This window comes from Manihot esculenta, chromosome 12 (assembly GCF_001659605.2).
Source record: "Manihot esculenta cultivar AM560-2 chromosome 12, M.esculenta_v8, whole genome shotgun sequence".
Taxonomy (NCBI): domain Eukaryota; kingdom Viridiplantae; phylum Streptophyta; class Magnoliopsida; order Malpighiales; family Euphorbiaceae; genus Manihot; species Manihot esculenta.
In genome coordinates this window covers 18378154-18389892 of record NC_035172.2, presented here as the reverse complement: position 1 = coordinate 18389892, position 11739 = coordinate 18378154, and the positions used below count along the sequence as shown (strand labels likewise).

General features: G+C 34.0%; 1 protein-coding gene across 1 annotated transcript; it reads right to left on the bottom strand.

Moving 5' to 3' along the window:
• Window positions 1–8621: 8621 nt before the first annotated feature.
• LOC110628884 (patatin-like protein 2) lies at window positions 8622–10437 on the bottom strand. Its single transcript, XM_021775707.2, has 6 exons — window positions 10300–10437; window positions 10023–10204; window positions 9731–9923; window positions 9484–9642; window positions 9101–9403; window positions 8622–8989 (listed from the first exon to the last, which is right to left on the bottom strand). The coding sequence occupies exons 1-6, from the start codon at window positions 10420–10422 to the stop codon at window positions 8750–8752; spliced, it is 1200 nt and encodes a 399-aa protein (XP_021631399.1). The 5' UTR covers window positions 10423–10437; the 3' UTR covers window positions 8622–8749.
• Window positions 10438–11739: the final 1302 nt, after the last annotated feature.

Here is an 11739-nt window from a genome sequence, read left to right as displayed (position 1 = left end):
TGATTAATTCAATAATTAGTTATGGAGATGGAAAACGCTTCTCACCACCATATCTCTCCTTATGATTAAACCAATTAGAGAACGTCCTCTAATTAATTACTAATTAACAAGTTGCCAAGGAACGTCCTTGGGCCTTAGGCATCAAAACAATTGTTAATTGCATGAAGAAATAGAGAGATCCAATCCTAGCTACCCAAACACATGGAGATGTTGCTAGATCATACAATTTCCTTAGTTTTTACACTAAGTATTCTTATGTTTGAACAATCCAAGCAATTACGGACTTAAAATCATTCAAACTAACAATATATTACCTTGCAATCAATAATTAATTGGCCACATTGATCAAAATAACAAAGCAATAATGGAATCAAGCATGAAATTGCACAAATATTGAATAACCAAAAGATAAACAACTTATGTTTAGATCTCACAATCCATAAAACAACCAAAGTTTCAACCAATCTTCAACTAGAAAAAAGGTTTCAGCCACTCATGGCTAAAACAAAAACCAAAAAATAATGAAAGGAAGAAGAAGAGATGGTGTCACTTGCAATCCCGTAGGTGTGTCTAAGGGATACTGAAAAAGTTGTGGGGAGGCTCTTTATGTGTCTTTTTATAGTTGAAAATGTTGCCCTAGGTCCTTACATCTGCCCTTGCTGCCCAAGAGGTGCTTGCTGCCCAAGTTGTGTCTGAAAAGAAAAGAATCGCGTTGCAAGCTCTTCAGAAGGCAAGAGGCACGCGCGGATGCTCTTTAGAGGGAAGGTGGGGCACACGCGGATGCTTTGCAGAAGAGGAAAGATATCTGTCCAGTCTTTCCTTTTAGGTGGAGCCTTCGTTTGAATTTTGAATGTTGAATGCAGAAGAGGCAAATGTGTCGCCATGAGATCTTGCTGCCTAAATAGGAAGATATGACTGCTGCAGTGTGTGCACATCTTTGAATAAGGAAAGAAAGATCTGCATTTTGAATTTCAAATAATCTTCTGACAAACCTTTCCTTATTTGCTTTTGCTTCTGCACTTTCCTTTTCTGAAAACTTTCCTTATTTGAAAACTTTCATTTTTTGGCACTTTCCATATTTGGCACTTTTTGGCAGTTTTAAGAGCATTTTCTCCAGATTGTCCTTTTATACCTAATATCTGCAAAACATGATAAAAATCAAAAAATTAGGCAGAAAAGATGCAAATAAACATCAAGAACATAATGATAAAGTGGACTAAAATATGCTCTATCAAGGCTCAAACAGTGATGGGGACAAATGTAGAGGCACCCCTTGTATAGGAATCGGGCTGAATTGGGGCTGATTCTTATATTGTAGGAAGGGGTGGAGAAGGAGGAGGAAGAATGATAATCTCCTCGATACGACGAGCCTATTTAGAAGGAGGACCGGTCATTCTAGCAACTGCTTTGCCCTTGCGAGCGACGTGTGCTATCTCGGTAAATTTGTTTTTTGATCCGACAATATTTGCATAGATCAAAAAAGTGAGTAAGTAAGGTAGTTTGAAATACAAAAAGAGTTGAAAAGAGAAATATTCTACTCACTAGCTAGGAAGGTGCTTTCCCCAAGGCAGGAAAGGTCGGGCGGGTGAGGACCCCAAGCTTGGCTCGCTTGGAGATGGCTCTACCATGACAAAATGATGTTTCTTACCGCTTGGTGTGTTAGTGTATTTTTCCTAAGCCATTATTTTGGACCTTTTTATATGTCGTTTTGGTTATTAATAAAAGAGGTTTTACTATCATTATTATTTGTTTGCATGTTACATAATAATTATTAACATCCCTGATTACTTATTATTATGTTGATAATAATAAAATATAACTAGTATGGTTATTGATTGATAATCATGAGATGATTATGTATATGTTGATATAATTCAATAATCATAGATACTTGTTAGAGAACAAGTATTGGATGGACCCGCACTGAGATCACTACATGGGTTATTGTCATAAGTTTATCTCAAAGTAGTTATGTCTTAATCCTTTGACTTGAGATTGTCATAGTTTCCAAAATAAGGATTGTTATGTTTTGACATAACCAAACATTGTCTTTAATCATACAATCATAAAGGTTATAATTGAGCATAATAGAACTTATATAGAGAATATTGAACAATCAAGATAGAATTTGTCCCTCTCTTTGAGAGAGATATCTTCTGGACCTCTCGATAAATGAGACTGAGAAATGCATGGTCGTGCTCAAATGAATTGATAGTGTAATCAATATCATTTGAATTTATCAGTCTGCTTAGAGATCGAGAAATCATAAGTTTGAACATTATAAGTTTGATATTGACCGTGACTTATGTTCAAACTAGATATCGTGTGACAAATGGATTAATATATATTCTATTTATTAGGCTTTATCGGACTATCGATCCTCATATTAATTGGGTAGACATAATGTCTTGCTAGAGGCCGCTTATGATTTATGGGCCTACTGCCAATTAATATGAGCCTATTGGGTCACACACAAGAACGTTGTTGATGTGCTATATTAATGGGCTAAAGGCCCATTAGTATAATTAATAATAATAAAGTGTTATTATTATTAATATTAATTATTAATTATTATTATGAGATAATAATATTTAAAAGGATCTGCAGTCTATCTATAACTGTTACAGATAAAGGACTCTATCACATAAGATATTTGAGTATCTGTGAGATTGTGATAGTTAGTTATGAACACAATTCTTTCACGAAAAGAGTTGTGGGAAAACTGAAAGACTTAAAAACGTATATAACTCCTGCTGCGAATAGTGGGGAGACGGTTTTTGGGAGAAAAACGTTTTGAGCTGCAGATCGAAAAGCACATAACTTATCCATTAGTGTGAGCTAGCACTTCAGAAGGATAAGAGACGTTCATGTGGATACCATAGCGGGTGTTCGTTGAAAAGCAGCACCTTGAATCCGAGATTATATCTTTTCGTCGAAGTCTAACAGGTTAGTAGCTTATCATTCCTTTCGAATTAAATGAAGAACACGGATCCCGGGAACGAAAATAGAGATTTTTACTTTTCCGCTACGTATTTGGGTTGCAGTAAATCTCTAGATTTTCTAACAGTTCAGTAAATCTCTGGATTTCCTAACATGGTGATATCTATCTTCTGAAAAGTGGCCATCGTCTGGAGGAAGTCCAAAGCCTCTTCCTCACTCCTCCATGACTAAACCTCATCCTTTCTCAGCTCCACATATACGCTTCAGCTCGTTCAAAAAGCACTGAAACCCTTAATCACCCAGTGGCAGAAAATGAAAAATTTATTCTTCCAGCATTTCAAAGATGAAGGGATCCGGTCGAAGAGTCTTTGACATTTTCTCCCACTGAAGAACCAGAACTCCTCATTCTTTCGTGTACCTTGCTGGCACAATTGGAAAAAAAGAGCAACACTCGACTCTCTATTATTGTTAAAACAAATGAACTAGAAGGCTACCAAGATCCTTCAGCTGTCAAGATGCAGCTGGGCGACTGACAACTTATGAAATCAGAGGACCTCGATGAAAAATGGGTCCATGGAAAATTGAAGATCCGCCTTCAGCTGCTCCTCGTAGACCATGATGGTATCCTCCACAAGGATTTGGTCATCAACGGGAATGCTCGAAGATGGAGTGAAGACACAGAAGGTTTCTCGAGAGATGTGGTATTGATCATGCAAATGGTCCACGTCCTTCTCAATAAGTACATAAGGGATATCGTTAATCAGGATGCTTTCATTCTCATGAAACAGCCTTAGCATAACAATGGGAGCTGGAGCGCGGATGGGGCCATCAGAGGAGGAGCTTGAGGTAGAACTTTCATCGAAAGATGAAGAAAAAGAAGAAAAAGTATTCTTGTTCATTTTAAAAAGGGAAAGCAAGCAGGAATTACCTTGAAGAAAGAAAGTGTGAACAAAAAAGAGGAATGGTCAAGTCTTCTCTAAAGCAAAATTGTCAGTTGTGAGCAAAAGTGATATTTAGAGGAGAAGAATATGGCAGTTTTGATGATAGATTTTTAATGCGGCTTGAAGAACAAGACAAACATCATTTATGATCAGGGGCAAGTAGAGCAATGAGAGTATGAAAAGCCAATCTAGATATGCCACGTGCCTAAGATCGTGAAGACAACTGTCATATTCGAATCTGAAGAATTGAAAACTAGTGGGGGAGACCTCTGATGTAATACAACAATCGCCCAAAGTAAGGCATAAGTTGTCACCATAAGACAAGGCTACGTGGCAAGGGTCTGATAAGCCGATATGCGGTCCCACCCATGGAAAGGAAGACCGAAACACTGTAGGACTCGATTCTTCATCAAGACTTGCCCTCTCCTAAATAAGTCGAGTTTTCACATGAAGTTGCCGTTAGCAAGTACAATACAGTAGATTCTATCAATTAGCCTATAATCACGGGATCCTCTATCAATTAGTCGGTACCAATTGGATTTTTTAGATATGCGATAATTAACTCATCTTCTTATAGTATAAAAACTAATGACTGTAGAGACCAAGGTACACATTTCTTACACAACTATCATTGAGTTCTAATAAATTTTTTACATTCGCTATTTTTTCAATTTACTGACTTTAGCCATAGGTATCAACCATCTCACATTCTCTTTCTTGCAGAGTAACCAATCACACCACAGCTTGGCGCCAACCACCTCACGTTCTCTTTGTTGTAGAGTGAATCACAACATAGTTTTATTTCTACAACATCACTAAGTTAATTTTTTATTAATTTAATTGAGATTGAGATCAAAGCGCTGAATTTTATAATTTAAATCCTAATTAGTATTAGCTTTATCAATTTAATGGTTTTAAATAATATTTAAATTCTGACTAAATTGAAATTTATTAAAATTGAGTTTATAAAATGTACTAGAGTCATTACAACAAATCGACTCTTTTGTGGTGAAGTATTTCTGAGAAAGTTATTTCCCCACTACAAATACAAAAAAAGTGATTAATAGTGGCGAAATGAAAAATTGCCACAAAAGACTTATAATCTGTGAAGAATTCATAATTTCCGCACTAATGACTGAAAAAAGAGTTTCAATCTGTGGAGATTACATAACTTTGCGACTAATAAGTAGGGAGGACTAATCTAAAATTACCCAAGGCCTACGAGACTCTCCATTCAAAACAACACGGTTTCATCTCCCAATTTCTATACCCTTCGTTTCCATGAATCCAATCTCACTCCCTATAGACGCCCTCTCCTCCTTTCATCAACTCCTCTACCATCAGTACCCACTCCTCCATCTCCCTCGATCTCTGCCACAGATTTGAAGACCCATTCCTCCCTATCGACATCACTCTTCTTCTCACAGCAGGACCAACGCCCCTCTCTGTCTTCTTGCTTCCATCAACGCCATTCCTTCTCTCCTATCTTCGTCTTTATGCTGAGCAGTCCTTGCGTCTCCAAAAATACCAGCCTTGTTACGTGATTCCCGCTATATTTTGCCTCCATTATTATTATAAAAAGGTCCCTTGAGCTGAGAAGTAAAAAGACAGCGTCTTGGAGTTAGAATTCCCCTTTCGTCTCTTTACTCATGGAAAGCCCTAGGTAAGGAACCTATCGTTCTTCCAAACAGAGAGAGAGAGAGAGAGAGAGAGAGAGTAAGCGAGTGAGGAAGTTAGGTAACGTCTCCATGTGTTCGAGTAGCTGCGATTGAACCTCCATCTCAACCAGCGTGGCAAGCCGATGTGTTTGTTGTTTGAGCAAGGACGATCAGCAACAACAAGAAGTAGAAAAAGAGGGATAGACGAGGGGCTTTGCTTCTACTTTGAAGCTTGATTTTGGTCGATTCCGATCATGGACAAAGCAGTTTCTTCAATTGGGGAAGAAATTGCGGCAATGAAATTATAAAAGGTCTAATAAGACTCGAACTGATATGATATGATATGATATCCATTGTGCTCGTGGTTATGGCTGGAGTTTTGGGTATATATGGTCTGATTATTTTTGTAATTATCAGTACCAAAATTGATACCAAGGCCAACGTATTACCTCTTCGATGGATACGCTTACCTCTCTTATAGTCTTGCTTGTGGCCTCGCTGGTCTCTCTACTGGTATGGCAATTGGCCTTTAGATTTGCAGTAGCTTGAAGAACTAAGCTTGTGTGACATGATTTTATTAGATTATCCAAATTTGGGCTTATTTACGCTCGGGAAATAGAATAGACTAAGTGATTTCAATCCGTATATGTATATAGGCTAACTATTTCACTGCTCTAAGTGCAAGTGCAGCTCATAAAAATTGCCGAGTCTGAATTTTTGCTCAATGTTGGCTCATTTGATCAGGTCTACAGTTAAATTGTGTAAGTTGCACTGGAGATACTTGGGTTTATATGTGGATCAATTTAGGAGTATGAGAGTTTTGCTTATGCTTTTTAATATTTGTGTTTTGTTGGCTGGTCAGGATTCATTAGTCCTGTCATCCACGACTTTGATATATAGATCAATGTTTGTCCAATGATCATTATCTAGAATACATTAGTAAAGAATTTCTTTTAGCATATAGTGTCAATTTGATACTGTTTGGTATTTCTTTACCAGGCTATCAATTATGTTGCTTGGGAATTTGTGCACATTTAAATTAAATGAATTGATTTACTATAAAGTTGAGATGTTTTCTGCTCATCAAATATTTTATGTGCATGGGAAATAGCTTTCTTTTTTATATGAGTAGTTTCCTTAGCTTATTCTGTTGCACTTCCACTTTCTTTGGTTTCTTTTTTTTTTTTTTTTTTTTTATTGGCTTTATTTAAAATTGAAGTAACTCAAAAAGCAGTGCCATAATAGCAATTGATGTGCTGAGATTTATATCATATGAGTTTTTTGTGATTTCTTTCTCAGTTTGCTGCCTTGTAGTGGATTGCTGCATTAATAATCTGTCACTACCTAGCAGTTGCTGCCAATTTGAGCAAGGTTACTAATAGAAGTGTAGCTTCATGTTTAAGAGGAAAGTTTCTGAAAAATTTATTGTTTTTCTATTAAACTGATATTTTATAGTAAATTTTTATCATAAATTAGTAATTGAATTAGTATGATAATACATACTTTAATACTAAATAAAATATAACTAATAAGTTATGATCACTATTAATATTAGTATCTTTGCTTGTCTATTAGTTAATGAATTAGTATAAAGTATTTATTCAAATAAACTTGCTCATATTCTTTCTTTTTTTTTTTTTTTTATAATCCTTGGATAAATAATTTACTATTTATCTTCTTCTTTTAATTACAGCCTGGTATAATTCTTTGGAATAAACAATGTTCATGTTTACTCCGTGCTTCTATATATATTGGTGTTTGTATGAGCATAAAAATAGCTCTCTGACTTTTTGCTTCTTATAATTGCAAGGAACAAGAATAAATATGTGATTAAACAAATGGCATATTTCTAATATGCTAATATAGCGCTATTCTTGCTGAAGCTACTGATAGTAGATGGGATCCTTTTTTAGATGTCTAGAAGAGTAATTGCAGCCTGTTAGCTATAGAACTTAATGTTCCTTTTGTCTGTGTTCCAGGATGCAACAATGAGATATGTCAAAATGGTAAGAAGCATGGGTTATCTCTGGTGCAGCTTGCACTTGGATTTGCATGAGATCGTCCACTCACGACGACTTTTATCATTGGTATAACCTCAATTTACCAACTAAAAGAAGACACTGATGCTTTCTTGACAAAAGAGCAACCTTTGCCACCAGAAGTAATGGCAAGTATTGAAACCATTTTCAAGATATATAAAGGTCCTGCTACATTTGAGATCTGTATGATGTGATGTTATTCTTTTGTTCAGTTTAATTATATGTTAAGTATGCAAAGGATATTTGATTTCATAAAACTCAAGATAGTGGCCTCAAAGAAGATTTGATTTTAAATTGTAGTACTAGGTCTTGGATGAATATGTTACATTTTTTGGTACTCATACATGATTTCAATTTGTACATTATGATTTTTTTAATAAATATATTTTTTTTAATTGTTTTTATATATATTTTTATTCTATCTCTATATATACATGTATATTTTTTACAATTATTTGCTTTAATAAACAATAAGTTGGTCGACTAAAATGGAAGTAAACAATAATATTAATTTTTTAGCAATTACATTAATGGGAACATTTAATTTTACCACAAAAGGAACTGTGGAAATTTTTTGTCACAAATATTCAGTCTTTATTGGGGAACTATTTTGCCACTATCGTCTTTTCTTTTAGTGGGAAATTATTTGCCATAAATGTATCACTTTTTAGTGGAGAAATTATTCACCTCAAATGACTTCCTTAGTGGGAAACACTTCTCCACAAAAAAGATTGAACTTTTAGTGGGAATTTCCCTTTTGCCACAAAAAACCACAGTTTTTATTTCGCCACTAAAACTTTTTGTGTCGCACTTTTGACTTAGTGGAGAATTTTAATTTCGCCATCAACATTTGTAATAGCGAAATTTATATTTTTAGTCGGAAAAGTCTTCCTCACAAAAATTTATTTTCTTATAGTGAGTTATTTTTAAAATTGAGAGTATCTTGTTCAATTTCAGTTTGAGCTAATTTATATAATAGAAAGAGTTTACATTTTCTTTTTGAGAGGAACTTACAAATATACTTGCCAAACACCAGAAAGTGAAGATTTATCTGCGTATTCATAAGTCATGAGGCTAATTAAATTTATCTTTAAGCTTACATAATGACGTTCTTCGTCGTTATTATTATTATTATTATTATTTGGAAAATAGTTATTTATTTCAACCGATGCTAACTTTCAGTTGATGGTGTATCATGTCGGTGCTTTCGTTCCTCTGAGAGAAGCTTTGCAAAGTTAGCTAGAGCAGCTTCGTTAGTAGGGGCCCCTGGAATATTTTTAAACCTGCCATTGTCCAAATTCACCCTTGACACCGTCTTCTTCAGGAGCTCACTTCCAATATCCGCAAGTCTTTGCAAATTCTCTTTGGTGGCGACATCAACCGATGATGCATCACCTATCAGCGCATCATCCTATAAATCATCCAGCCCACCAAACCAATGCATTACAATTACCGAATATGAATCAACATCGTACAAATGAAGCAACCCAAAAATTGAGATTGTTGTATTATAAACTTGTACCTGAATACGGAGGTAATAATCCTTGGAATGGAGGGACTGAAAAAGGGCGGTGACATGGAAGTCGACCAAATCTGAGCTAGCATCAGAAAAAATGTCAAGTAGTGGTGTCTTGCCATTGTCAAAGACCCAATTGATCAAACCCCATTTAGATGCAGTGGCTGCATTGTATTTTTCTTCAAACTTGGATGCACCAGTTCCAAGTGATAGCACTAGCATGCTCTTGCTCTCCGTCAGCTTTGCATCACTGAACAAAGGGTTCTCCATTAAGATCTCCTTCTGGATGTGGCTTATTGCTAGTAATGTCTTCAGTCACAAGCGCAACAAATTATCAATGAAAAGCCTTTTATTGCTACGAGTGTATGTGCAGAAGAAGAGTAGCTTACAGGATTATTGGCTGCAACCCCACCATCAATGAGTTCAAAAGTGCGAGTCCTTTGATCATCCTTGATGGTAAAGGAATGTGCTGGAAAGAAAGTTGGAGCTGCAGAGGTGCTGATGCAGATATCAGCTAGTCTAGCATTTCTCAGAGCATCAACTTTCGCCTGTTAAGACAAGAAAATTGTAAAAATCTCAGCTCATATTCAAGGAAAAATTTTTACTAGCTCAGCTTTAGCATGTATATATACATACATCATCAGTTGAGAAGATGACTGGCTGAAGAAGTTTGATATCAAAAGCAGGTATAATCACATCTGCCAAAGTCTCTTTTATGGTCAAGTCCCCTAGCAGCTCATTTGTCAGTCCTTTCAGGTATTTTCCATCGTACTTTGGTCCCATAACCGCACCAAAGAAATTTGTTATCGAGCTAATGAAGTTATTTCGACTGCTCAATCCATAGAAGAAATGAAATTAGACCCATTTATTATAATTCCATTTAATAAAAAAACAAGAAAGAAATTAAGTAAAACTTGAAAGATTTCACCTTTTCTGTGGGAAAATCTTGGGACAGTGTTCTAAATAGAAGTTCTTGATGTCTTTTGCTTGGAACATAGGTCTTTTGTCCTTGTTTGGAGCTGTGAGCATGGTGGTTACCAGCCCACCAGTACTTGTCCCTGCAATTACATCAAAATAATCTGCAATTCTCGCATCTGGTCCATCCAAATCCTAATGATTAACACCATGGAAAAAAAGGCAAAACAAATTAAGATGAAGAAATTTAAAAAAAAAAAAAAGAAAAAGAAAAATTTCTTTTCAAGTACCTGAAGCTTGGATTCAAGAGAAGCAAGAATGGTAGCAGGAATGATGCCTCTGATCCCACCTCCATCAATGCTCAACACTGTTATCTTCTTCCATTGTTTCGAAATGTTATTACCAGTAGCCATACCAAATTATTATCAATTGTGAATGTGATTTTATGTAATTTTGCATGAAGCTTTAATATACATATTTATACATAGGGAGAGACTGGGGGCCTAATTTTTTTATTTTCTTTTTCTTATAAACCATATGCTATTGAAACTTAATGATTCTATTTTATTAATCTCACATCGATTTGAGAAAAGAGTAATATGCGCACTCCGAGACTTAACCTGGTGGAAAGTGCATCCTGATAGACCTGCGAGGTCTAAGGTTCGACTCCCCAACTCCCTATTTCAAAAAAAAAAAAAAGAAAAGAGTAATATGCATCTTACGTGGATCATAAACATTTCTCCTCGAGTTAATTTTTGAGTGATCGAGATAATTTTTTTTCAGATTTAACATAATTATTATTTGAAGTTATTTCCTGCAGCTATCAATCTTTCATTTGTTGTCATTTTTTTAAGCAAAATATGAGTTGTCTAATTAGATTAACCAGCGGGACGGATTAAATCGGAAATTACAACTTTTTTAATGAATGGATTTTTATGTAATTTAATTGTTTTTAACCACTTTTCTTTTTCAAAAAATAAATGTCTCCTAAAAATACTACAATAAATATATATCTATAAAATTATTATTTATACATTTAAATTATATTTATAAATTAATAATAACACTTTAAAATTTATTGTATTTGTTTTTATTATTATAGTATAAAACATTAATTTATTTATTTTTTGCAATAAATTAAAATTATAATTAAAATTATAATTTTATTAAACATAATTAAACTATTTATTAAAAAAATACAATTCTAGTTAGTTAATCAAATTTTTAATATTTAGCTTTTATTTATTTTACGACACTCAAAAAAATTAATAATCAGAAAATATTTTATTAATAAAAAAATAAATCATTTTAAAAAAAATAACTTACTCTTATTTTTCACACTTTAAAATTTTTATTAAAATCTCTATACATAAATTTATTAAAAAAATTTATTTTTTAAATTAAAATTAAGTATTAAAAAATAAATTATTTTATTTAATAAAAAAATATTTTTTAAATATAATTTTTCGTAAATAAATAGCAATTTAAAAAATAAAGAAATTCCATACGGTTAAAATATTAAATTCTAATAACTTATAATTACACATGGTTTTAAAATAATAAATCTAATTAAAATACTTAAAAATTAAAATGTAAAATCAGGTAAATAAAGGACTTTCACGTGAGTGGTGGGTAAGAGGCAAATGCCGGCATGTGCAAAGTAATAATTTTTTTTTTTAAATATAAAAATAATTATCATTATATTATAGCCCAAAAAGACTTCACATCTC